The 23,827-nt window shown below is 60.7% G+C and overlaps 14 protein-coding genes across 14 annotated transcripts; 8 read left to right on the top strand and 6 right to left on the bottom strand.

Annotated features, from left to right (window-relative positions):
* Positions 1-606: 606 nt before the first annotated feature.
* SDRG_00588 (hypothetical protein) lies at positions 607-1,387 on the top strand. Its single transcript, XM_008606070.1, has 2 exons — positions 607-836; positions 899-1,387. Exons 1-2 carry the CDS (start codon positions 707-709, stop codon positions 1,321-1,323), a joined length of 555 nt encoding a protein of 184 aa, XP_008604292.1. The 5' UTR covers positions 607-706; the 3' UTR covers positions 1,324-1,387.
* Positions 1,388-1,636: 249 nt separating this feature from the next.
* Positions 1,637-2,325, top strand: SDRG_00587 (hypothetical protein). The gene has a single exon (XM_008606069.1). The coding sequence runs from the start codon at positions 1,679-1,681 to the stop codon at positions 2,267-2,269; it is 591 nt and encodes a 196-aa protein (XP_008604291.1). The 5' UTR covers positions 1,637-1,678; the 3' UTR covers positions 2,270-2,325.
* A 331-nt stretch (positions 2,326-2,656) lies between these two features.
* SDRG_00586 (hypothetical protein) lies at positions 2,657-6,468 on the bottom strand (the record flags this gene model as incomplete). The annotated part of the gene is made up of 15 exons (XM_008606068.1): positions 2,657-2,992; positions 3,039-3,269; positions 3,317-3,403; positions 3,448-3,783; positions 3,833-3,947; positions 3,992-4,144; positions 4,187-4,386; positions 4,447-4,551; positions 4,607-4,972; positions 5,030-5,137; positions 5,181-5,361; positions 5,413-5,594; positions 5,646-5,774; positions 5,821-5,910; positions 5,959-6,468. The coding sequence occupies 15 exons, from the start codon at positions 6,466-6,468 to the stop codon at positions 2,657-2,659; spliced, it is 3,129 nt and encodes a 1,042-aa protein (XP_008604290.1).
* A 118-nt stretch (positions 6,469-6,586) lies between these two features.
* SDRG_00585 (hypothetical protein) lies at positions 6,587-8,290 on the top strand (the record flags this gene model as incomplete). Its single annotated transcript, XM_008606067.1, has 9 exons — positions 6,587-6,825; positions 6,883-6,997; positions 7,050-7,298; positions 7,349-7,401; positions 7,444-7,519; positions 7,566-7,607; positions 7,654-7,857; positions 7,902-8,092; positions 8,137-8,290. The coding sequence occupies 9 exons, from the start codon at positions 6,587-6,589 to the stop codon at positions 8,288-8,290; spliced, it is 1,323 nt and encodes a 440-aa protein (XP_008604289.1).
* An 11-nt stretch (positions 8,291-8,301) lies between these two features.
* SDRG_00584 (hypothetical protein) lies at positions 8,302-8,979 on the bottom strand. Its single transcript, XM_008606066.1, has one exon. The coding sequence runs from the start codon at positions 8,930-8,932 to the stop codon at positions 8,327-8,329; it is 606 nt and encodes a 201-aa protein (XP_008604288.1). The 5' UTR covers positions 8,933-8,979; the 3' UTR covers positions 8,302-8,326.
* Positions 8,980-9,970: 991 nt separating this feature from the next.
* SDRG_00583 (hypothetical protein) lies at positions 9,971-10,712 on the top strand (the record flags this gene model as incomplete). Its single annotated transcript, XM_008606065.1, has 3 exons — positions 9,971-10,108; positions 10,153-10,341; positions 10,395-10,712. 3 exons carry the CDS (start codon positions 9,971-9,973, stop codon positions 10,710-10,712), a joined length of 645 nt encoding a protein of 214 aa, XP_008604287.1.
* Positions 10,713-10,778: 66 nt separating this feature from the next.
* SDRG_00582 (hypothetical protein) lies at positions 10,779-11,574 on the top strand (the record flags this gene model as incomplete). The annotated part of the gene is made up of 4 exons (XM_008606064.1): positions 10,779-11,036; positions 11,092-11,193; positions 11,236-11,328; positions 11,377-11,574. The coding sequence occupies 4 exons, from the start codon at positions 10,779-10,781 to the stop codon at positions 11,572-11,574; spliced, it is 651 nt and encodes a 216-aa protein (XP_008604286.1).
* A 2-nt stretch (positions 11,575-11,576) lies between these two features.
* On the bottom strand, positions 11,577-12,387 carry SDRG_00581 (thiamine-phosphate pyrophosphorylase). Its single transcript, XM_008606063.1, has 2 exons — positions 11,963-12,387; positions 11,577-11,906 (listed from the first exon to the last, which is right to left on the bottom strand). Exons 1-2 carry the CDS (start codon positions 12,363-12,365, stop codon positions 11,611-11,613), a joined length of 699 nt encoding a protein of 232 aa, XP_008604285.1. The 5' UTR covers positions 12,366-12,387; the 3' UTR covers positions 11,577-11,610.
* A 470-nt stretch (positions 12,388-12,857) lies between these two features.
* On the top strand, positions 12,858-13,577 carry SDRG_00580 (hypothetical protein). The gene has a single exon (XM_008606062.1). It carries the CDS (start codon positions 12,991-12,993, stop codon positions 13,486-13,488), a length of 498 nt encoding a protein of 165 aa, XP_008604284.1. The 5' UTR covers positions 12,858-12,990; the 3' UTR covers positions 13,489-13,577.
* A 280-nt stretch (positions 13,578-13,857) lies between these two features.
* SDRG_00579 (hypothetical protein) lies at positions 13,858-14,733 on the bottom strand (the record flags this gene model as incomplete). The annotated part of the gene is made up of 1 exon (XM_008606061.1): positions 13,858-14,733. One exon carries the CDS (start codon positions 14,731-14,733, stop codon positions 13,858-13,860), a length of 876 nt encoding a protein of 291 aa, XP_008604283.1.
* A 458-nt stretch (positions 14,734-15,191) lies between these two features.
* On the bottom strand, positions 15,192-17,511 carry SDRG_00578 (hypothetical protein; the record flags this gene model as incomplete). Its single annotated transcript, XM_008606060.1, has 13 exons — positions 15,192-15,293; positions 15,338-15,435; positions 15,487-15,528; positions 15,577-15,753; positions 15,800-15,897; positions 15,945-15,994; positions 16,045-16,101; positions 16,150-16,265; positions 16,305-16,400; positions 16,449-16,601; positions 16,644-16,824; positions 16,869-17,254; positions 17,304-17,511. The coding sequence occupies 13 exons, from the start codon at positions 17,509-17,511 to the stop codon at positions 15,192-15,194; spliced, it is 1,764 nt and encodes a 587-aa protein (XP_008604282.1).
* Positions 17,512-18,070: 559 nt separating this feature from the next.
* On the top strand, positions 18,071-19,660 carry SDRG_00577 (hypothetical protein; the record flags this gene model as incomplete). The annotated part of the gene is made up of 2 exons (XM_008606059.1): positions 18,071-19,135; positions 19,181-19,660. The coding sequence occupies 2 exons, from the start codon at positions 18,071-18,073 to the stop codon at positions 19,658-19,660; spliced, it is 1,545 nt and encodes a 514-aa protein (XP_008604281.1).
* Positions 19,661-19,718: 58 nt separating this feature from the next.
* On the bottom strand, positions 19,719-20,710 carry SDRG_00576 (uracil phosphoribosyltransferase; the record flags this gene model as incomplete). The annotated part of the gene is made up of 7 exons (XM_008606058.1): positions 19,719-19,811; positions 19,868-19,941; positions 19,995-20,081; positions 20,125-20,232; positions 20,277-20,406; positions 20,452-20,497; positions 20,547-20,710. 7 exons carry the CDS (start codon positions 20,708-20,710, stop codon positions 19,719-19,721), a joined length of 702 nt encoding a protein of 233 aa, XP_008604280.1.
* A 1,043-nt stretch (positions 20,711-21,753) lies between these two features.
* On the top strand, positions 21,754-23,827 carry SDRG_00575 (hypothetical protein). The gene is made up of 6 exons (XM_008606057.1): positions 21,754-22,259; positions 22,303-22,818; positions 22,866-23,058; positions 23,106-23,435; positions 23,487-23,584; positions 23,631-23,827. Exons 1-6 carry the CDS (start codon positions 21,770-21,772, stop codon positions 23,813-23,815), a joined length of 1,812 nt encoding a protein of 603 aa, XP_008604279.1. The 5' UTR covers positions 21,754-21,769; the 3' UTR covers positions 23,816-23,827.

Here is a 23,827-nt window from a genome sequence, read left to right as displayed (position 1 = left end):
CCTCCGCGCCGGCACAACGACTGATACCGCTTCGTATAATCCCTTGTCCTATTGAACGCTTCTGTGCATCAACAGACCATACGTCGCCATTCCACTGCAATGAACTAAAGTAGATACTGCTAGTGTACTTGGGAGGGGTCAAGACGAGCTAGTATGTACTAGACGCATGTCCGTTCGACTAGAAAGCAGTGAATGTACATAGAGTCGACGGGCGCGTTGCATCGACGCGGCTTCAAACATCGACTAACGCGGGATCGCAATGCATACGGGTGGCGATCTTGGGAAAGTAACCGGTCGCAACCGGATGGCTCCGCGTTAGTTTCCCGGTTGACGGCTTGCCCAAGGTGATATGCTGGGCCTCCGCCTGCGACCTACGCCTCGCGTCAGCTAGCGCGATCAAACCGCCCGGCTCGTCGGCCAACGCGTCGCCAGCGACCTGCGAGGGCCAAGCCACGCCACGCCTCAAAGCACACACTCTTGACCACACACACTCTCAACCCGATGACTGGAGGACCAGGCTGCTGCTTTGCAGAGATCGCGCGACGACTCAGACGGCCGAGCGTACGCTGCCGAGTCCCACTCTGCGACCACAATACTTGGGCGCAATGCTGGGCGCCACCATCTTGTTGTCCGGTGGCGGTCGTGGTTGGAGGTTAAGAAACGGCGCCATGATGATGGCGCCTTCGAGCTTGGCAGCTCACCGAGCATGTATCGAGAGCAGGTCGACGCCGAAGCACCGCTCGCGGTGCCGATCCCGACGGCCATTCCCATCATAGTACTAGAGCCAAATGCGTGGCGCTCCAGTCTCTTTGCCTGCAAGCATCTCTACCCCAACGGTATACGCAGTCGACCAACGACTCCAATGATCCAGCCTTCACGTCGCCTGTACATGTACTAGGGCCCATGGCGTGGTACTGTCCGTGCGTCGCGCTGGCGCAAATCGCAGGCCGCGTCGGCGTCTGTGGCGGCTACCACCGCGTTTTGTGTGGCGTCATGGGCTTGATTGTGTCGGGGCTGCTTCTGTACGCGATGAGCGAGACGGTCCTCGACAGCGAAGCGTCGTCTGCCATGCCCGTGTGCTCCCACCAGTTATTACAAACCCTCGCACTGCTGTGCTTTCTCACGGTCGCGGTCGTGCTCGGCGCCGTCCGGACGCGCGTGCGCGGGGTCTACTACCTCGTCGGCTCGGAGCTCGAAGACCACGTTGCCTCCATTTGCTGCTTCTGGTGTACGCTCGTGCAGCTGGGCGCCGAGATCGACGCATTTACGCCCGAGGTTTGTAGTTTTGGCGCGCGGGATACGCTGCCTAGCTACAGTGTCTAAGCGCCGAATCCACATCGCATCTTGGGAGTGATATATCTCTCAATGAATTGATATCGACCGCCAACGAGAGGCCGAGTGAGTGGCTGCAGCCGGTCGCAGCTGGCCCATCTGCAGCTGCTTGGCTGATCGAAGCTCAAGAAACCCGAGATGTTTGCATGTCGCAGTCGTCCGCCCAGTCCAGGAGCCAATGAGCGCGACCCTATCACCTCGCGTGGACGGGACATTAACCGCTCGAGACGGTCATCAAGGGAAAGTAACCGCATGTGACCGTAAAGCAGGTCAACTTCGCGTACTCTTCCGCCCGTTGCCAGTCAGAACGGAGTGGTCATACCTGAATCTTCCACCAGTCGAAAGCATGTCCAAGGCCGAATCTGCTCCGCTCACGGGCCAGCCCGTGCTCTACGCGCCCGTGCCCCAGGGCGAGCCTGTGCACCAGGGCGTCTTCTGGAAGGCCGGCATCTTCGACTGCCTCGAGAGCTTCTGCCCCAACACGCTCATGGCGTGGTGCTGCCCGTGCGTCTCGCTCGCCCAGATCGCGTCGCGCGTCGGCGTCTACGGCGGCTACACGCGCGTGCTCATCGTCGCGCTCCTCCTCGTCGTCGCCAAGTTTGTCTTGAACAACCTCGACGTCAACGCCCAGGCCGAGTGGGAGGAGAGCCTCGCGCACCAGAACGAGTGGGGCCTCGACGACTTCCGCCACTGGCACTTGACGTACTTTGGCCTATTTGCCTCGCTTGTCTCGCTCATCTACGTCATCTTTATCGCGTCGGTCCGCACCAAGATCCGTGTCATGTTCAAGATCCCCGGCTCGGAGTGCGAGGACTTCCTCTGCTCGTTCTGCTGCGGCTGCTGCACGATCGCCCAGATGTCGACCCAGGTCGGCTCGTACACGCAGGGCCAGTGCCGCTTCGGCCCCGCCGACACGCTCCCGGCCTACACGGTCTAAGCGCCTTTTCGTTGCGTTAATCTAACGCGTTAATCCGATGTGAGCTTTTTAACGTACTTGGCGCCTCTAAAACGTCATAATTGCCGGCAGTCTTGACGCAGGCCTGCAGTAGGTACTAGTACAGTGTAGCGGTCGGGGTGTCGAGTCGATGGAGGCGCGGTCGTCGCCACGAGACTCGAACCGCCCCTTGGTCGTCGGCGCCGACGGTGCGAGCGTCCGAGACAGGCCACCACGCTCAACTCCGTCGCAACTATCTTTAACGCGTTTAAACACCACGACCGACGATCGCCACGATCGCGGACAACAGAATGTTGGTCCACAAGCGAGGTCCTTTTCCGTTGCCACTAAGTTCTGAGTGGAAGATCGCAATGAATTTGGTTCAGTTAGCTACGTCATCTCAAAGCCGGCGCCGGCATTGATGGACACCAAGAGCTTCTCCCGGAGCACCTTGTAGCTCGAGTACGTCGGCAGCTTGAGTGTGTTGAAGCATGTGGCCGCCGACGGCAACTTCTCGTCGTCCTTGGCGATCGAAATGCGCTGGACGACAAAAGGTGGGTGGAGCGATGCAAAGCCTAGAATCGGCGCGCGCTCGCAGGACGTGACGAAGCGCAGGAAGCGCGCTTGGTCCGCGGGCGAGAAGCTCTCGAGCGCCTTCCAGAGCCACTGCACCCGCTTCTCGTGGCCAAAGTAGCCGCCAGCAAACGTCGCCGCTTGCTTGAGGTCCTATGCACCCTACTGAGCGCCACACAATACGTACAAAGGCCGCTACCGCCACGTCCAACGCCTGCGACGTGCCCGAAATAAGCACTTGGAGCTCGGGCTCGTTGAAGAGGTGGAGCCATTTGACGTCGATCACGTCCTGGAGACCACGCAGGAACGCGCCGCTCTGCCGCTGGATCTGCGTGTTGAGGTAAAAGTGCGCCATGAGGTGCACGTAGCGGAGTCGGTTGTCGCTGGTGACCGCCATCGTCGCGCCGCCCGGCATCAGCTCAACGTGTTTCTAACGTATCAAGGTATCGAGCGAGACCAGAACCGAGACGGACGTACGGCGACGCCAAAGCAATCTTGGTCCATGCTGAACGTGAGCCCGAGGTCGGCCACGTCGCCTTCGTAGCTCTTGAGAAACGACAGGTTCTAATACCTCGGTCGTGCTTGATACATTGATAGTAGACATGCACCTTGTAGAGCTCGGGGTCGAGGGACGGGAGGTCGTGCCAGAGGTTGGGCCGACCGAGAAGCTTGGTGAGGAAGAAGCGCGCAAAACGCGGCTGCACGACGAGGCCCTCGTACAGCGCCTTGCCGAGGATGCGCCCGAGGAACTCGAACAAGAGACTGTCGCTCTGGTGCACCGTCTCGGAGTGCGGGCTCGGGTACAAGAGCTGGTCTCTGGTGACGTTGAAGAGGCCGTAGTTGGGGTCGAACGCGAGCGCGCTCAGGTCGGTCCAAAACTCCTTGAAGAGCCCACCCGCGTCGATGCCCACTTCTTCGCTACCGGCCGCGTTGATAAAGTGCACCTGATGTATCAATTTTTTTCTGAATCGCAACATCTCAAAACGACCATACCTGAATTTTCTTTTTGAGATCACGCTTGATGACGTTGAGTTTCGTGAGCCCGTCCTCGAGGATGTACCCGCGGCGAATGTTGATGCGGAAGCCCGGCACGTCCGGGGCCTGGTGCCTAACGCGATAGCTCAACACCGACATTGGAGAATCGAGCGGTACTGTGCGCGGTCAAGACGGACCCAAGCCTCGAACAGGCGGACGCGGTCCGCATACATGAGCAAGTAGGGCATGTGCTGGATCAGCTGGAGAGCTTGTGGCTCGTTCTTGAGTATGCGCTCGAGGACTGACGACCCGTCCATATTCGAGAGGACCCTAACCCTTATGTTTGTACAGTGGACTATGTCCTTGGACTACCAGCTCGTGACGTTGCAGAACGGGGTGCGCGCACAGCGGTTGTAGAGCTGCTGCAAGAGCAGCGTCGCGCCGGCCACGAGGCGGTCCCCGAAGCTGTCGACGCGTCGCGGCGCGTCATAGGCCCGGAACAGCATCGGCTTGAAGAAGAGTACGACGCGCTCGACCTCAAAGAGAGGCAGCGGGTACATGCGGTCGTACATCTAGTACCCGCGTCACTTGATACACCCCAACTGCATCAAGGTATCAAGATATCGAGGTACCTCGTCGTCATCGAGGACGACCAGCAGTTGGTTGTAGCACTGCACAAAGAGGTAGAGCACGTTGCCGGTTGCATCGCCCGCCGACGTCGCCTCCAACGCCGTCGACTACGCCCGCCGTCCATCAGCTACTACGATCCAGAAGCATGCAGGGATCATGCACCTCGGCGTAGGCGGAGAGGTCGAGCGACTCTTGCAAGAACAGCCACAAGGTGGTGACAAGCGACGTGCCGTCACGCGTCTTGAAGAAGGCGAGCGCACTCAGGAGCGTGTGCGGCACCTTGGCGTCGCGCTGCGTCCAGCGGAAGAGAAACAGCCCATAGAGCTTGGCGACCGACGTGAAGAGCGCGCTATCAAATGCAGTGGGCGCGCGATGGTCGTTGGCTTTGGCGCTGCTACTGGCCGGCGCCTTGGACCGCGACGATGTGCCAAAGAGCTTGGTCGCCCACTGAGGCTTGGAGCGGTGCCAGAACCGCTTCCAGATCGACGAGCCCGACTGCTGCGCAATGTTACCAAACCCAAATTTCTCCTAGTTCCTAGCGTCAGTGCTATACCTCGGAGAGCGATAGATAGAGCTATGGAATACTTCGTTCAGGATGGCATTTGGCAGCATTGGCGTCGGAGGTGTCGTCGTCAGCGGCGTAGCGATCTTGGTCACATCCACACGAAAGCCCCGGGGCACGATCGCTCGAATCTACAAAGCATCGATGAGCCAAAGTGTATGAAGGAAGAACTACCATCTTGGGGCTATAGAGGTACTCAAGGTGACGGGTCACGGCCGGTGGCACGGGCGCCGGCACCGAGTGCGACGCCGAGACGTGCACCCAGGCCATGCCGCCATAGGTCGCATCCGAGACGACCTGCAGCATCGTCCACGCCCAGTGGACGAATGCAGGCATCGACGCCTCGAGGTTCATTCTACTCCATTTCGCTGCAGAATACCCGTCACACCATATTCGTAGTACGTACGACGAGGCAAGCCAGAGCATGTTTGCAAGGAGGAACATCGCGCTGTTTAACCCCGGCATCGGCGACGGCGGCAGGGCAGCGGCGTCGGCCACGGGCGCTGCCAACAGGCGAGGCCAGAGCGACTGTAGCGTCGCGATCGCGCTGGGTGGCAGCGTCTCGGGAAGCGTTGGCAGCGTCAGTACCTACGCCACGTCGATAGACAAAGATATCTCGGGGAGAGTGAGGATCGAAACCTCGATCAGGAGCGTCGGAATCGGGGCGTCTTGGAGGTCGGCCATGAGGAAGAGCACGAGCTCGTAGAACGACGAGAGGCTTGTCGAGACCTCCGAACGCAGCACCACAGATCGCAGAAGACCCGCCACCTTGTCACAGTATCAAGATATCAACGGATGGAAAGTCATGTCCTACGTTGGTGGCACGCCCCGCCCAAGGACGTAGCAAGCGGTCCTGCGCCAGGTACGCGCCGAGTGCGAGCTGCGCGGCTGATCGTGTCGGTACCTATTCCACGCAAGTCGTAGTCCATGCTGTCAGCGTATCGGGTCGAACCGAAGTGCCAACAAGGTCGTCCACAAACGCGAGCGCGGCTGCTGCGCTTGGATACACTGCGAGCTCAAGGCAGGCAAGGACGAGGTAGCGCACAAGTTCGATTGGGACATCGCTAAAGGCGGCCGCCCACTGCTTGTCGGCGAGACGCCAATTCGAATGCGCACGCTGCACAAGCCCGAGGAGGCGCGGGACATCCTGCGCGGCGATGGCCCCGGCGCGCAGAATGAAGAAGGCAGCGTGGAGCATGGGCACAAGCGCCGCGCCCGGTAGCACAATCTCGCGCTGCAGCACGCTCTCCAAGGTCGCGACGTCGGCGAGCTTCCGATCGAGGTCGGCTCGGCACGTCGCCAGCGTCGACCGCGTGCTCAGCCAGCGTCGCGCGAGCGACTGCAGCAGCACCACATGGGCCTCCATGGCGCGCCGCTTCTCGCGCTCGTCGCGCTTCAATCGCGCCGCTTCCACGAGCGCGGCCTTCCCGCCGGGCTTGAGGTCGGCGTCCCGCTGGAACATGGGCGAAACTTATGCACTCTCGCAGCTCACTTGAACGATATGGGATCTTGTATGTGACGGGATACCGCGATGCCATTGGTCAAAATCCAACAACCGAATAAGCCACAGCGCTTCAACCATGCGCTGCCTGCTCGTCGCGATCGCTGTCGCCGCGACCTGCTGCTGGCCGAGCAGCCACGCACGCACGCAGGTCCTCGTCATCGGCGGCACGGGCAACCTTGCCCAAAAGTACCTCTGGCCTGCGTTCGAGGCTCTCCACGCCCGCCACGACGTCGAGCTGTGGGCCGCCGGCACGGACCCGCCGGGTGTCGCTGCGCCGCGCCTCGCCTCGATCCGACCGCCGTCGCTTCCTCTGCAGTGCTCTCCCTCAATCTCTTGCTGAATCACGTCTTGATGTTGCGATGCATCTTGTAGCTATGCACAGCTGTCGACGGCCGCCGACTACGCGGCACTGGCCGCCCGACCCGAGTGGCAGCAGGACGCCGGCCTCGTTGTCTACCTTGCGATCCCGCCCACATATTTCCAGGCGGTGCGACCATAACTTGCTGGAAAGCACCTGCGTGGTGTTGATTGCGAGCTAGACGTGTGCGCTCATCCATACGTATTTGCGCCACCCCAGTCGCCCGTGGCTGCGCGTCGTGGTCGAGAAGCCTTTCGGCCACGACTTGGCGAGCGCGCGGGCGCTGGCAGCTGCACTCGCTGTCGACTTTGACGCGTCCGAGCTGTTTCTCATCGACCACTACCTCGGCAAGGCGAGCGTCCGCGGCCTCGACGCCTTTGTCAGCGCCAACGCCCACTGGTGGTCGCTTCCTGCCGCGACGCATGTTGGCGTACTTACACATATTCTCTGCATACCTAGCCTCGCTGTCTACGATCGTAGATTCATATGCGCGAGACCGAGACGTGTGCGGGTCGGACAGGCTTTTTCAACAGGTGCGTCGACGGCGGTGTGACCGTGGGTTCAATTCCCGCTAGCGTCGGCATTGTGCGCGACGTGATGGTCAACCATTTGACCGTGCTGCTCTTGCACGCTGCGGGGGCGTCGACCGAGGTGCGTGCTGCAATAGCAAGTGGTCAGCGCTGGAGCGCACTCGTAGGACGACCGCAAGGCGCTGACGCAGTCGCTTGCACTCCAAGAGGTCACAATACCTCGCGTTCTTCTCGTAGCTGCATGCTGTTCCGTAGGTGGTCCATGGACAGTACCAGTCGTACTTGGCGCACGCCAATACGTCGCATTCGACGACGGCCACCGCGGCCGCCGTGCAATTCGCGCGTGCCCCGGCTACGTCCATAGCGATTTCAGCCGCCAAAGCGGTCGCATACCGGTCGACAACCATGACGTGGCACGCGCGAGGCGTGCCCAACTGCACCGTGCGCATCGTCCTCCAGGTCTAGTCCAACCTACATATTGTCTTGTACACAGTGGACTGCAGAAGGGGCGTGACGAAGGCATTGTCATCGACGTCTGTGCCGCCCTGTCGCCCCAGGTACAGCTCCCTACAGGCTGGGTCTGGGCGTCGTCGACGCAGCTCTCGCCGGCGTCGACGCAGCTCTCGCCGGCGTCGACGCAGCACGACTCAGCCTACACCTATTTGGTCGATGCAATCTTGCGTGGGGACCGCCGGTACGTGCCTTTGTGAAATGGAAAACACCCAACTCGTTGGTCAGGTACTTCATGAGCGTCGGTGATATCCTGCACGCGTGGGCCCTCTGGATGCCCGTCTTGGACCAGCACGCGGTGCCCCGGGTGTACACCGATGCGACACCGGACGATGGGTTCCTGCACCTTGCACAACGTCGCGCGTTGCACGACGACTTGTAGTCGCTCAACGAGTCGGATCATAAATACGAGTTGTTACTAGCAGTAGAGACTCGGGCAGAGGTCGGTCATCGTGCGCTTGGCGTCGCGGTAGGCTTTGATGTTGGCCGCGTCCGTGGACCAGACCGCGTCGAGGTGCGTGTACCCCGGGGCGTACGAGTTGTGCAGCGCAATGTTGGCGTGGATGAAGTGGACGTACCAGGTCCAAAATTCCTGGTTGCGGTCCAGACCGCAGTCGCGCAGGGCCCAAAAGTGCAGCCGCATCCACGCACGCGCGTCACGCACACTAAAACATGCACCACGCGCCGCCGCTGGTCGCTTCTCGCAGTGGCGCGCGCGGTGGTGCGCGGCGGCCCACGCGTGCTGGCACCCGCCACCCGCGCCTTGCATCTGCGCCACGATCCACTTGGCGAGTCGCTCGCCGTGGGCGACCGCGCCGTCGGTCTCATACATAAAGGCTTGCAGCGTCGTGTCCGCAAAGGCCAAGAGGTAAAACGCTACGCAAAACTCGAGGATCCGGCCGGGCCCGCCGATCTCGTAGAGCAGCCGCGTGGTCGTGGGCACGTCAATGACGTGGCGCGTCGGGAGGCGCTGGGCTCGGAACGGGCAGCCCCGAGCTTGTGCGCCGGGTGCCATCGTCTGCATGATGTGTGTCAATAGGAAATGAGATAATGACGAAGGGGTATGACGCGCTGGGCAGAAGCAACTTCTTTGTCAGGTCCAAGGAAGTTGCTTCTTATGCCATGCGCGCGTATGATTGGTTAGGCCAAAGATACGTGCGATGCGATTGGTTCAAAATTGAAACGCGAGGCCGGATTGGTGCATATGCACCAATCAAACGCGCGGAGGACGGGGTCGTTCCGGAAATAACTTCTGCGATCCTGTGGTTTGCGATCGCCAAGTTTAGAGCTCAAGTGCTTTAGTCGACGTGAACTCTAAGACTAAAGTGGGTCATTGGCGTAATCTCTGGTCCATATATCGCAGAGCGAGACCTTATCCTCGCCTCTGGAGCAAACGAATATTGACCCGCAGCCCGTTGCACCCAGCATCGGAAGTCCAGCGTCGTCGCCTGATCGGCTGGAGCGAGCAGACAAGAACTCTTCCGGTATCAACTGACGGGCATGGAAGGGTCTGTCTTCTCACGATCATTGCAGCTGCGATTCGAGCCGGCACGAGCTATCCTCGGCGAAGGAATCGGTACGGAGCACCTTTGCGTCAAGCCGTACTAGTGCGCGGCGTGGGGCCTCGGACCAAGTGCGAATGCCCGCCGCAACTCGAGCATCCGGACGCAAAGCTGGGGACCAGGAGATAAGTTATTAGTTCCCTTGCTTGGGGCTACCGGTAGATTCAACCTTAGTCGGGTTGATTTCATTTGTAAATACGTACCCCCCCCCCGAGGCTTAAAACGCCGAGACGACCGGTCGCAGCAATAGCATGGGCCATTGCCGTAGCGAGGATGGACCACCTCGTCGCTTCGACACCTCTTTGGTCCCAATATAACATTGCTTCATGTTGGTCGCACCGACAAAAGACGGTAAATCCTCAAATAGACGGTGTTTTCTCGAAATTCCCGTCAATGTGGACGATTTCGAGGGGCCCCGACCCCCTCCCACCACGCTGCATACACCGATCCAATGCAACGCGATAGGGGGCCTACACCGCAGCTTGCCGCAGCGCCGAAGCATGGACGCCGACTGCAAGGAGATCCTCGAAGAGCTCCTCTCGGTCCATCACCGCGCGTTCCAGGAGATGGTCGCGGACCACTACAAGCTCGTGGAAGCGCATATCGACGTGTACGGGACGCATCCCTACACGCAGGAGGTACGAGGCGAAGCGTCGCCGCCGGCTCTGCACATGCCTGCTAGAGTGCCAAGGCGCTCAACAAGGCCGCGTACGAGGACAAGTTCCTGCCCGACCCGATGCTGGACAACCGCCAGTTCTCCAAGATCGTCCTCGACTTTGTCGACGAGTCGGTGACTGACGATGGCTCGTGCTCGCCGGCGGCGCTCGCCCACCTGCTCGAGCTCGGGGCCACGCACAAGGCGACGCTGCTCGTACGCTCTCTCGACCCTCCTTGGCGTCTTATGACATATCCCGATGCGCGTAGCCCATCGACAAGGCGCGCATCGTGTTCACCATCGAGCGGTCTTTCGAGGCCCGAGGCCTTAGCGACAGCGACCGCAAGCTGGTCTGCGACGCGTACCAGAAGAAGATCCCGCTCTTGGTCGAGTGGTGCCAACCGCCCACCGTCGAGGCCGAGGCCCAGTGCGTCACGCTCCTCTTGCAGCTGCTGCTCGCGGGCCCGCCTCTCTTGGCGCAGGACAAGGCTGTCGTGCTGCCGATGCTCTCGGAGGCTGCCCAGACGCTCTCGTCCGAGCCGCTCCGGACGCTGGCCGAGAAAACGCTGCAGAAGTTTCAGGCCTAAGATATATAAGATTTACTACCGCTGGGATTGCAACCGACAAAACGCCATTGCGAGCGTCGACCAAAGATGCGCCGCGTCCTTCTCTCTCTGGTCGTCGTCGCCGTGCACGGCTGCTACGAGGACCTGCGCATCTGCCTCGACGGCTCGACGGTGACGCGCGACATGAGCCGCAACTGCTCCTTTCGCCCATGCCCCAATGCATCCGAGGTACCTGGCTGTGCGGACGACGGCTACAAGTGCCCCAACGGCGTCGTCGTCGGCCGCGACCCAAGCAACAACTGTACACGCCTCCGATGCGACGGAACATCCGCCGACAGTCCTCCTGTATGCCCTGTTCCATTCTCCTTCTCTTTGTCATGCTCTTACATGTGCGGTGTAGAGCACCTGCACCGAGATGCCAGCGCAGTTGGTGTGCCCGACCGGCGACGTCCTGACACGGGATCCGGCGGCCAACTGCACGTTTCGGGCCTGCCCGACGTCGGTGCGAAGGCGCTTAGTAGGAGCTTGCTCATGAGGTCTCTAGACGTGCGCGACCGACACACAAGCCTGTCTTCTCGGCGGCCGCGTGTCCCGGAACGCCGCCCGCAACTGCGCCTTTGACCCATGTCCGACCACGGTACGCTCCATCCACTGGAAGATGCAGGATTGGACATGGCGAATACAGTGTACGAACGAGACGTCGATGTGCGCCAACGGCCTCGTCGTCGCGCGCAACGCCGCCCGCAACTGCGACTTTGACCCGTGCCCGACACACGAGCGCACGTGCAGCTCGGTCGTCAAGCGCTGCACGCTGCCGTCCGGCCGCACCAAGTGGCTGCAGCAAGAGCCCTCGCTCAACTGCTCGTACCCATCCTGTCCCTAACGATGCTCCAATATATCTTTGATACGAGTTTTGTGCTTAAACCAAGGCGCGGTGGTAGAGCGCTACGTTGCGATAGAGGGCGGCGGACGCGCTGGTGACGTCGGCGGGGCTGCTGATGGCGGCAACGACCGCAACTCCGGCGGCTCCCGTGTGCATGCAGGCTTGCACCCGGCTGGCGTCAATGCCGCCGATGGCGACGACGGGCACATGGAAGGCGCGGGCTGTCTTCACAACGCTTTCGAGGCCTTGGACGCCGATGGTCTCGCCGTTGTTGGCGTGGGCCTTGGTGCTCGAGGAATAGACGGGGCCAACGCCCAAGTACGACGCCCCCGCTACGAGTCGCCCATCATGAGCACGTCGTCGTAGTATCATGCAAAGCAACAAGTACCTTGGCAAGCGATATTGGCTTGGGTGGCATCGCGCACCGTGACGCCAAGGATAAAGTCACGCGCGTCGGCTGCGGCGAGCAGCGCCTTGGCGTCCGCGACCGACGTATCGTCTTGGCCAATGTGCGCACCGTCGGCGCCGATCTCGAGCGCGAGCGCCACGTGGTCGTTGACGAGGAACGGGATGTCGTGGGCCCGTGTGAGGTCACGCACGGCGGTCGCCATCGCGCGGAGCTCGGGCGCCTCGGCGGGCCACGTCTTGTTGCGGAGCTGGATGATGTTCGCGCCGCCCTTGATGGCCTTGGCCACGAGCGGAAGAAGCGCGTCCGTAGACGAGAGGCTCGGCGTCACAAAGTAGAGCCATGGTCGCTTCGCGAGCGTCTGGCGACCGGCGGCTGCTAACATGGTTTTGCGTGGTGGCGTGACATGGCTACTGCAACGTCGAGATCGACTAAAAGCACCCAATATTGCCGCCATCTGCCTGTTTGCGATGCCACAGCGAACACAATAATGGGCCGAGTCATCAAAGGCTGCCTGTCCACTATGCAGAGTGTAGTGCATGGAGCGCGCGCGATGCTCTTGTCGAGCGGGCTATCGTCGGCGGCAGGGCGCGGACCATTTTAAGACGCGTGTTTTTATCCTTGCCCGTGAAGCCTGCGCTTTGTATTGGATACGATGCCAATAGTAGTATCTTTGGCGTGGCGCAGGCTGGCGACAAGGTTCGATCGCGCGGTCGTCGTCTGTGCCTGCCGAGCGTCTTCCGCCGGGCGTTGGCGGAGACGCGCCCTCCTCCGCTCCCCAGGCCGCTGAATATTCCGCCGTTGAAAACGGCTCACTGCGACCATACTGCGGAGAGGATGATTCCTTGCTTGCAACGCTGAGTCATTTCTAAAACCACGCAAACACCAGGTCCACTCCTTCAACTATCGCGTGTCCGCGCTGCGCCGACGGAAGATTGACACCCAAACCGAAACGATTGCGCTCTCCCAGTCTAGATTTGGTGCCCATCCCGCAAAGTAGCGACGAGAGCATGGAAGGTCTCTTGCTGCACTTGGAGGCGCGCAACGAAGCCATCGGGGACATCCGCTGCCTCGTGCTCGAGGAAGGCCAGCTGCATCTGTACTCGGCCGCGCGGACGACGCTCCTCGCGAGCTACGACCTCGAGACCGTCCACGCGACGACGACGCTTGTGACGTGCAAGACGAGCGTGCTGCCGCACCAGTTTTGCATCGAGCTCCACCGACAGCGCAAGCTGCTCGTGTCACTGCGCTTTGCGGCGCCGTCGCTTCCGTCGCTCCTCGCCTGGCGGAATGCCATCCATCACTGGCGGCGCAAGGTGTTTGATGCGAGCCCTGTCACGACCAACGACTTGATCTGCGAACTCGCCGCCCTCCTAAGCGTGGTAGAGCTCTGCGACATTGAGCCGCGGAAGCGCCCATTGATCTCCCGACGCTTCTCGCTCCCGTCCATCAAGCCGCGGCAAATCCGAGTCGTATTGAAGAAGGCCAAGTCGCTGGCGGCGAGCTAGCACGTGGCATGACATGTAAATGTATTTAATGTAGTTAATGGTTATGGCCGAGCATTGACCTCTCGCCGCGCAGCTCGGCCACAGGCGACACGTAGAAGGTTCATCCCGTCGGCTCCAACACGGCGCCAGCGCCTCTTGGGCTACGGCTATTACATGCAGCCGAATTCGAGCCGCGTGCAAGCCCGCGCCTTACGTCATGACAGTGGCAGCTTGCCCATCATGCGCGCTCCGAGGATCACTCACAAATATGGAAGCCCGAGAAATGCGCCTGTCCTGCGCCATCGGCTTCAACATGGCACACGGTGGCAAAATCAAAAGGACAGTTTGTATGGTGGTTACGCGCGCATGTACAGACGTTCGGCGGTCGACCTAATGCGACGGCTTGAAGTGCTCGGGCAGCTTTCGCTGTAAAAAGAGATTCCGGCCCGCGACCCGGCTCGCGGTCGAATACTCGGATGTAGCGTCGATCGACGTGAGCTTCATTTGCTTGGTCACGGGCGAGTGCACGTCCGAGTCGGCGGTGTCCAGGGCGGTTGCCTGGAGGTACGGTACAGGGGTCGCGTCTTCCATTGACGCCTTCTTCTTGCCTTGGCGCTCCATCGAGTAGTCGGCCGAGTCGAAGCGCTTTCGCTCCTTGAGCTTCTTCCGGATCAAAATGTTGGCCGCGCACATCTTGCCATACTTGTTGGATGGACTCGTAGGCATCGCGGGGGACATGGGGCGCGGCGACTGGGGCTTGGCCATCGTCACGCGAGGCGACATGGTCGCGCCGCCGCCCATGTCGACGTCTTGGTCGTCGTCCGCCGTCATATCGACGTCGACCTGGTCCGTGCCAATCACGTCGGTCGTGACGCCGAGCTTCTTGAGCTGGTAGTCGGCCGAGTCAAACTTGGTGCGGTCCGTGAGCTTTCGCCGCAAGATGATGTTGCGCGCCGTGAGCGCGCCGTACTTGGACGGGACATCCTTCGCCACGCTCGTTTGGCGGCCCGCCGGCGACAGCGTCATGCCCGGCTCGGCCGCCATGTCCGTGTCGACCATGCTGTTGCGGAACGCCATCATGCCCAGGTGCGCTGGCGACAGGACGTCGGCCGCCCGCGGGCTCTCGAGGGCGGTCGCGATCTCGAGCGCAGGCTTGCCGGCCTTCTGCATGGCGTAGTCGGCCGAGTCGAAGCGCTTGCGCTCCTCGAGCTTCTTGCGGATCATGATGTTGCGCATGGAGAGGTTGCCATACTTGCTCGTCGCCATGATTCCGCGTCCGCTCTTTCGCAAAATCCAGAATGAGTCGGCGCGGTATACAAATCTCAAGTACGCTTCGTTTTATCGAAGGATCTTCTTTTTAGCCAATCAAACGACGGCGTGAGGTGCGTGCTGAAACTCGCCCCGCGAAACCGCCGCGACGCCCACGTTTGGATAATGTACCGCAATACTATCCTGCAGCATCGATGGCTTTGGATAATTCGTAGGACTTGCTGCGTACCCAGTATACTAGCGTGGATAGGACAGCAGACGTCGTTGAATACCTCTGGATAGGTCGCTCCAGCGAAGCGGCGGTTACCGACTGCAGTGCCGTCGTCGCGACGAGTATCTATCTTTGCAAGCCTCAAAATTTGAGCTTGTCTGGTCGCCTTCGATAAATGGCGTGTCCCACGTGGCAGCGACTAACTCGACGACTAACTAAAAGAGCCATGTCGACAGGCGAGTTCTTAGTTGACATCGCTCGTCGCGTCTTCGATCTGGTAGCTCCCAAACTCGGTGTTCCACTCCAAGTAGAACTCAAGGTCCTTGCCCGAGACGCTCGGTCGCACCTACGCATTTGATTTTAGCTTGGAAGCTGTAGCCAGTGGCGTACGCCCCGCAGCGCCGCGTCAAAGTCGTGGCGCTCGATCGGCCGCACGAGCGCCGCGTCCATGGTGCGGATATCGTCGCAGTTGCGGATCGGACCCATCGCTATGCGTACCATACGATCGAACTGCAACGCGTAGCAACAGACTAGTGTACCTGCTTCTGTGCACAGAGCACGCACGTCGGCGCCCGAGAAGCCTGCACGTGGCAAGCATGGAGCTCGTCGCAGGTGAATCTGCCACGTACCACGTGTGCGTTCGACGATGTAATCCAAATCGGTTTGCTCCAGACGGTGCTTGTTCTTGGCGAGGAGGCGGAGAATCATGTCGAGACGGGCTTCCGCCGAGGGTAGCGGGATGTAGAGACGCTTGACAAAGCGGCGGCGGGCGGCTTCGTCAAGCTCCTGTGGACGGTTCGTTGCGCCTAAAATTTGCGCGCTTGCTTCATGATCATGACCACAAAGACGTACCGACAACCAGGATGATGTCCTTGGACTTGGTGCCTGCGCCATCGAGCTGCACCAGGAACTCTGTCTTCATGCGCCGAGACGCTTCGTTCTCCGTCGAACTGACCAAGTGATATCATTATCCATCGAAAAGCACATAATGGCGCACCTGCGCTGCGTCAAGAGCGAGTCGATCTCGTCAATAAAGATGACAGACGGCTAATCAACACGACTGGACTGAGCCAATGTGGCGGTGAATCACCATGTACCTGCTTGACGGCCGCGACCGCAAACAAGGTGCGCACCAGCTTTTCTCCTTCGCCAATCTAGCAAGAGGATACAGCTTGAAGGGACAGTGGATAGTATAGTAGTACCCATTTGCTCGTGAGCGAACTCGCAGAAATGCTAAAGAACGTTGCGCCCGACTGCGTTGCGATCGCCTTCCCGATCAACGTTTTGCCTGTTCCGGGCGGGCCAAAGAGTAGCAAGCCTACGGAACGTGGGCACCATACTGCTTGCTACTCGATACCTTTGGGCAAGCTGCGGAGACCCGTAAAGATATCGGGTCGGGCCATCGGCCAAATCACGAGCTCGTTGACGCACTTTTTGGCAAAGTGGAGGCCAGCTACAAAGCTTAGGAATGGGCTTCTTCCAAAATGGCGCTGTGACGCACCAATGTCATCGAACGAGATCGGATCGCCTGCATCCACGATCTCGAGTTCGATCTTGGAGATGAGCTCGGGGTCGCAGCTCTTGAGGCGCGGATCAATGTCTTCGTCTGGCTCAACAGGCGCTGCCGACGCGCCAGTATTGGTCGCTGGGGCACCTATTAGCAAAGGTTAAGATTTATGCCGCGGGCCGAGCGCACCCCGCGGACGACTGCCATCCGGTGGCTGGAACGGCTTGCTAATGCGCGGTGGCGACGCCTCGCCATTGCTCTTGGGAAAGAGGACTTTGGAATTCATGGGGTGGTAGCCCTTGATGCCACCGCTGCTGCCGCCGTGCTGGCGGCGATCGTAGTCTTTGTTCTTGCCATCGCGCTCATCCGTCTACAACCTGTGTCACAAGAGTCGTCCATGTAGTCTGCGTCTACCTGCAGCTTCTCTCCTGCCGTAACGAAGGGGTTGCCTCCACGGGGCGGTGGCTGGTCCCGAGGAGGCGGTCGCAGCCCCCGGCGCTGGGGGTGTGTTTCTTCGTCTTCGACCGACGGCTTAGGTCCAAGGTCGCGGAGCGACGGGCGGTTGACCGGCGGTGGTTGGACTGGAACGACGACGACGGGACTCGGTGGCTTGACCACCGGCGCGGTACGCTTGGGCACATATGGCGGTGGTCGATCCTCCTTGGGCGGAGGCTTGAACCAGGTCGCCCACTCGTCGGTAATGTCATCCATCGTCAAGAAGCGCTGGCCATGGCCTACGACATGGTCCACGAGGGGCTTCTTCGGCGCGCCCATATGCTTGATCTCGGAGCGGACTTGGCCTATGGAGCATGGGCATGATGCACCTCGTTCGATGGCGCGTCTCCGTACAAAGCTCGTGGTGATGGATCTTGCGCAGCGAGCGGACGCCATCATCGTCGCGGTCGCCCATCGCATCCATCTCATGCAGGAGCGCGAGCAGGTTGTTCTCCTTGTCCATGAGCTCTCCCAGCTCATCCTCCATGCAGCTCTTCGTCTTCCTTCCGGCCGCTTCCTCGGCCCGCGCACGCGCGCCGACGTACTCCTTCCATGGGTCCATCCCGCGCAAAATGATCCGACTCGTCAAACTCGATATGGTATCCGGATGCGATTCCACAGGTGCATGAACGCAGGTTGATGACGTTTAAACAGGATAAAAACGCGTTTAAGTCGACGCTCCTTCAAAACGTCAAATCAAAACCCGGGCAACTCTCGCCCGAATCGAGTTGAAACACTGATATGAAGGTAGTCGACACGCAACGAACGCTGCCATGATACCAACGTCACGACTCGTGCCCTGTGCGATGACCCAGTCTCTTGCAGCATGCTGCTCTTGCTGAGCATGACGTGGTGGAATGACCGAGGGGCGACGAAAGCTGTTGGTGCCGTAGCAAATTTGACCTGCTAGGCGACCGGCAATACGACCAAAGCCATCAGCTTTATATCGTCCTCGTATTCTATACGAGCGCGACGACTGCAACAGAGCGGCTTCGGGCGACGTCATTTGCGTTCAACGTGCGTTCGTACCACGTTTAAACGTTTAAACGTTTAAACGTGCTTACTTTGGCGACGTCCGGTTTTCGGCCAGTCTAATTGGAAGGCCGGAAACACATCACAGGATGTCGGAGAGTGGCGGCGATGGGCCGGGGCCGGCGAAGAAGCCGCGCCTGACGCCGTTCCAGCCCAAGCACCTGCTCGAGTATGGGCTCAAGATCGAGGACTACAACGAGAAGAACGACGTGTCCTGCGTGCGCTGCCAGTTCTGCACGCACTTTGGGCGGGAGGACATTGACGCCGAGACGCGGAAGCGCAAGAAGACGTCCAACCACAAGACATTTTCGATCCCGTTCCGGCCCGAGAACTACCGCAAGCACCACGAGACGCAGCACGCCGAGATCTGGAAGCAGTACCAGGCCGCGTCCATTGAAGGCAAGCAGCAGTTCTTTGAGGGCCACAAGGCGCTGCCGCTGCCGACGCATGTGTTCAAGGCCGTGGCGCCGCCGCTGCCGCCCGTGCCGTCCATCATCGTGCCGCTCAATGGCAGCGCCGTGGGCCGCGTCGGCTATGTGTGCGAAGAACTCTTCATGTGGCATGCACCGTGGCCGCATCTGTACTCGCCGCACCTGCAGCCGTACACGCACTGGGAGCACCCAGAGACGAAGCGCCGCTTCCACGGCCTCCTCGCCGTCAGCGGTCTCCTCGACAAGCTCACCATCATCCGCGCGCGCCCCGCGACCAACGACGACCTCCTCCTCAACCACACCCAAGCGTACATTGACACGATCCGCGAAAAGAGCCGGCTCGACAATGGCGGTGACGCGGGCGACGAGGCGCAATTCTCACGCGGTGGCTTTGAGATCGCGTCGCTGGCCGTCGGCGGCGTCCTCTCGCTCGTCGACGCCGTCATGAACAAGCACGTCGACTCGGGGTACGCGCTCGTCCGGCCGCCGGGGCACCATGCGCTGCGGGACAAGGGCATGGGCTTTTGCATCTTCAACAACGTGGCGATCGCTGCCTACCACCTCTTCCGGTCGTACCCGGGCTTGATCGGGAAGATTGCGATCGTCGACTACGACGTGCACCATGGCAATGGCACGCAGGCGTCCTTCGAAGCCGACGACCGCGTCCTCTTCGTTTCGGTGCACCAGGCCGGCAACTACCCGCTCAACTCGGGCTGGATCGAGGTATTGCATGCCATACTTCGTGCGATCTTATATATCTGATTGTAGGAAACCGGGTTTGGACCGGGCGCCGGGTACACGATCAACGTGCCGCTGCCGCCGGGCTCGGGCCACGGCGCGTACATGGCGACCTTTGATCGCGTCGTGCTGCCGGCGCTGGAGGCCTTTGCGCCCGACTTTATCCTTGTCTCGTCGGGCTTTGACGCCGAGTACTGCGACCCGCTCTCGCAGATGATGGCGCACAGCGAAACCTTCCGGGCGATGGCGGCCAAGCTCAAGACGGCGGCGACGAACCTCTGCGACGGCCGCGCCGTGTTTGTCCACGAAGGCGGCTACTCGGAGAGCTACGTGCCGTTCTGCGGTGCGGCCGTCGTGCAAGAGCTCCTCGGGCTCGAGAAGGACGCGGTCGTGACCGACCCGTTCCTCTTTGAGATCAAGGACCGGCCATTCCAGGAGCTCCAGCCGCACCAAGACGACGTGCTCACCAAGGTCATTGCGTCCAACAAGGTGCTGCTCTCGAAAAAATGAGCCAGCGAAGCCGAGAAGAGGATGTGTATTGTGAATCCGACACGAAGAATGGAGTGTCTTACTCGTTGAGCTTGCGCTTCACGCCCGTGTGCGCCACCGTGTCGAATTGGCGGTCGCCGGCGTCGCCGAGACCCGGGACAATGTAGCCTTCCTGTACATGGAGAGGGGCACGATGAGCATGGATGGGTACGCGATAAGACGACAGACCTCGGAGAGCGTCTCGTCGATCGCGGCCACAATCACTTCCACGCCCGGATGCTTGGCGAAGAGCTCCTTCAAGCCTAGCATTGTCGTTCGATACGAAGGCGTATGGATGGCACGACACGGATGGTACCATTCTTGGAGGCAATGCTGCTAATGATCTTGATCTGGTTCACGCCCCATGCGTGCAAGACGGCGACGGTCGCAATGATGGTGCCAGCTACGTGCATGCCATGGGCCACGAGCCGGCGACACCGATGTACCTGTGGCGATGACAGGCTCCAAGATGATCGCAACGTCCACGTTGCAGTCGTGCGGCAGCTTGTTGTAGTATTGGACCGGTAGCAACGAGTTCTTGTTGCGGTACATGCCTACGCGCCCGATGACGGCGCTGCGTGCCATTTCCAGAACGTACCAATGTGATGCACGCGAGCGTTCGGAAGCAAATCCAACATGGGCTCAACCATGCCGAGACCGGCGCGAAGAATCGGCACAAGCGCGACCACGGACGCGAGCTCGGCGCCTTGGTGCGGCCCCAACGGAGTCTATGGCATGGTAAGGTCCTTCATTTCGGCTTGCATGTGAGATACCGTGATGCTCTTGGGGATGACGGCAAGGTCCGACGTTGCTTCGTATCTACCGTAGGCCATGCATGGGCATCCTTCAAAGCTGCATCGCAGCGTACCCGAGGTAGAACGTGATCTCGCGCAGGAGGTGGCGGAAGAGGTTGGCATCGGTCTTGGCATCGCGGAGCTTCGTGAGCTTGTGGGCGAGCACGGGGTGGGTCGCGACGACGACCTTGGAGTGGGGCGGCAGCCCGAGGCTGGCAACATCGGCGCAGTGCTTCATGGTGGTCGCTTGCGAGGAGGAGGCAAATTCAGATCTGGTTCATATCTTTCGAAGCCCGATATCCCGGGAATTTAATTTTTGCACACTGCTACATACAACATTTGTATGCGGAATAAAATTATTTAAAAATGCCGCCCGCTTCGGTTGAAATCCAAACTTCGAAGCTCTCGACAAGAAAAGACCTCGTGGTTTGTATGCAGACCGAAGTTTTTTCTATCTTCGGTTGAAGTTGGCAGAATCTGATCCAGTGGGCCGCCGACTTCAAGCGCGGACCCCGCGCCGAGGCCGCCCGCTTCGCCAGCCCGGGCCTGCCATGGCACATGCAAGCTACAAGCCTTGCACTAGGAGGGATCGTCCAGACTCTATGGACGGCCATGGAGCACTATAGGCGACCGAAGGCAAGTACGAGGGTCCGAGGTTCTCGGCGCCCCGCAGCCGCCGCTGGGTCGATGACTTTTCATCGCTCACCTCAGCCCGCCGAGCCCGGCAAGATTGCAGTTGGGCTCGTCGGGCAGGTTTGGTCGGGCTTGAAGCGCAGGACCCTGTGACTAGTATAGCTCGCAACTTAAGGGCAGTCGTTGGTCGCTACCGGAAATCACACAGCGATTGATCGTGATGGCTTGGCTGGTGACACAGTTCCTGGCAGTGGCAGGCGTGCTCATACGAGCAATGCCGAGAGGGCTTGATCATGCCAGGGCGCTTAGCACTCATCTTGCACGCCAGGCTGTCATCGCGTACGGTTCATGGCGAGGGCCATGGACGCTGATGCGTAGGCGCATCTTCATGGCATCCGATGGCACCTCGAGAGCTACATGTACTGTGGCAATGCAGCGCAATCACCAGCATTCGTCGCGTCACAAGGCCGCGCAACAGAATACCTCGCCCTTTCTCTGTGCCCACACGGGCCAACGACCTTGGCGTCGTGCCACCGCGACTGGCGGTTGCCGCCTGCCCACGTGTACCTTGCTTCCTGCAAATACTCGCGAGCCTTCGTACGATGGCGGTCATAGCTTCGTCGCCGAATCCCAGTGCATCTTCGCCCCGTTGTCCTCTTGCAGTATGGTGCAACGCAAAGTCTTATTCACCCAAGTCGATCGTCGACTCCGTCATCAAAAGCTCCTCGTCGCTGCCATGTCCACGACGATGGGCCTCTTCCGCGCTGGCCAGGCGTTGCGCCACGCTGCTCGTGCAGCCCTCAGTACGCACCTACCTGGTAGCCTTGACCAGCGGTGGCAACAGCGCTCGCCGGCCTCCCCGCCTGCCACGTTGCCGCCGCGGCCTGTATCCGGACGACTGACCGGCAACCGTCGCAGCGTGTCTTTGTCGGGCGCGTGTCTCTTTACTGAGCCGGCCCGGCAAAGTGGGCTCACTCCTCTTTGCCTCAGTCGATCGGCGACTTGCAGAATCACGTCGCACTTTCGATCTTTCCTCGCTGTCGCCACAGCCCAAGCCATCCTCATGGTCGCCTACCTCTACTCCCAAGACGCCGCCGAGCTGCCAGCGTACCCGACGTCGGCCGACATAGTGATTGTCGGCGCCGGCCTCGCCGGTACGTCCATCGTGGTAGTCTGCGTGGCCCATGTCTCGACTAGGTATGTCGGCGGCGCTCGAGGCCATTGCGCTCCGCCCCGATACGCACATTGTGCTGCTCGAGAAGGAGGACCGCCTCGGCGGCAACTCGGCGAAGGCCTCGTCCGGCATCAACGCGGCGCGCGACGATGACGACGTCTCGCTGTACACGGACGACACGGTGCGCTCGGGCGGCGGCTTCTCGAACGTCGAACTCGTCACCAAGCTCTCGGTGGAGAGCTTGGACGGCCTCGAGTTCTTGAAGGCCAAGGGCGTCGACCTCTCGGTGCTCTGCCAGCTCGGCGGCCACAGCGCCGAGCGCACGCGCCGCAACCATTCGGGCCCGAACGTTGGTACGCACATCATCCTCGCGCTCAAGAAGGCCATCGAGGCCATCGACTCGATCGACGTCATCAACCACGCCCACGTGACGGCGCTCGAAAAAGAAGAGGACACGCATGCCGTCACAGGCGTCACGTTCACGGTCACGCCCGAGACGAGCTTTACGATCGCGACGCGCCGCGTCATCCTCGCGACCGGTATATACGACGGCGTGTCGTTCTCCTAACGTTACGGCGATCTGTAGGCGGCTACTCGGCCAACCCGACGCTTCTGAAGCAGCTCGCGCCCGGCATGGAGGAGTTTGCGACCACCAACGGCGCGTGGGCGACCGGCGACGGCCTCGCGCTGGCGACCGACCTCGGTGCGGCGCTCATCCACACGGACAAGGTCCAGCTGCACCCGACGGGCTTCATCGACCCGAAGGACCGCACCAAGCGGTATGACGCTTCGGGAGGTCATGCTTCGCGTTCTTATAGCGATCTAGAACCCGCTTCTTGGCGCCCGAAGCGCTCCGTGGCGCCGGTGGTCTGCTCTTCAACACGGACGGTCGCCGCTTTGTGAACGAGCTCGCAACGCGCAAGGTCGTCTCGGAGGCGATCCTCGAGCAGCCGCACAAGCGGTCGTTCCTTGTGCTGCCCATCACCGAGGCCGTCACGGCCGCGACCGGCGCGCTCGGCCTCTTCTTCTACCAAAAGATTGGCCTCGTCTCGCACATGACAAGCCTCGCCGACCTCGCGACGCACATGGGCGTCGACGAGAGCGTGCTCCAAAGCGAACTGGAGCACTACGTTGCGGCGGCCTCGACGCGTGGCCCGTACGTCGATCTCTCTGTTTCCTTGGTCGAGTACTGATGTCGACGGTGTAGCGATGCCTTTGGCAAGACCGTGTTCCCGAACGCGCCGGCGGAGGTCCCGTCCGACAACTATGTGCTCGAGATTGAGCCCGTCGTGCACTACTGCATGGGTACGCTTCCACGTCATGGAAGGTTCAAAGATGCATCGTGGACTAGGCGGTGTGCAGATCAACGAAGACACGCAGGTCGTGACGCCCGAGGGCAATGTCATCGAAGGGCTCTTCGCGGCCGGCGAGGTCTCGGGCGGCTTGCACGGCCAGAACCGCCTCGGTGGCAACTCGCTCGCCGAGTGCGTCGTCTTTGGCCGCGTCGCGGGCCAAGCCGCGCTCAAGGGCTTGTGAAGCGCGCGGCTC

Source organism: Saprolegnia diclina (genome assembly GCF_000281045.1).
Source record: "Saprolegnia diclina VS20 unplaced genomic scaffold supercont1.1, whole genome shotgun sequence".
In the NCBI taxonomy this organism is placed as follows: domain Eukaryota; phylum Oomycota; class Saprolegniomycetes; order Saprolegniales; family Saprolegniaceae; genus Saprolegnia; species Saprolegnia diclina.
This window is presented reverse-complemented; position numbering and strand designations above follow the sequence as displayed.

Bases quoted from the DNA above. Each gene is read 5' to 3' on its own strand.
- SDRG_00588 (XM_008606070.1), top strand. From the start codon at position 707: ATGTATCGAGAGCAGGTCGACGCCGAAGCACCGCTCGCGGTGCCGATC. The intron at 837-898 runs GTATACGCAGTC...TACATGTACTAG, and splicing joins CAAGCATCTCTACCCCAACG to GGCCCATGGCGTGGTACTGT.
- SDRG_00587 (XM_008606069.1), top strand. From the start codon at position 1,679: ATGTCCAAGGCCGAATCTGCTCCGCTCACGGGCCAGCCCGTGCTCTAC.
- SDRG_00584 (XM_008606066.1), bottom strand. From the start codon at position 8,932: ATGCAGACGATGGCACCCGGCGCACAAGCTCGGGGCTGCCCGTTCCGA.
- SDRG_00581 (XM_008606063.1), bottom strand. From the start codon at position 12,365: ATGTTAGCAGCCGCCGGTCGCCAGACGCTCGCGAAGCGACCATGGCTC. The intron at 11,907-11,962 runs GTACTTGTTGCT...GGCGACTCGTAG, and splicing joins AGCCAATATCGCTTGCCAAG to CGGGGGCGTCGTACTTGGGC.
- SDRG_00580 (XM_008606062.1), top strand. From the start codon at position 12,991: ATGGAAGGTCTCTTGCTGCACTTGGAGGCGCGCAACGAAGCCATCGGG.
- SDRG_00575 (XM_008606057.1), top strand. From the start codon at position 21,770: ATGGTGCAACGCAAAGTCTTATTCACCCAAGTCGATCGTCGACTCCGT. The intron at 22,819-22,865 runs GTATATACGACG...GGCGATCTGTAG, and splicing joins CCGCGTCATCCTCGCGACCG to GCGGCTACTCGGCCAACCCG. The intron at 23,585-23,630 runs GTACGCTTCCAC...ATCGTGGACTAG, and splicing joins CGTCGTGCACTACTGCATGG to GCGGTGTGCAGATCAACGAA.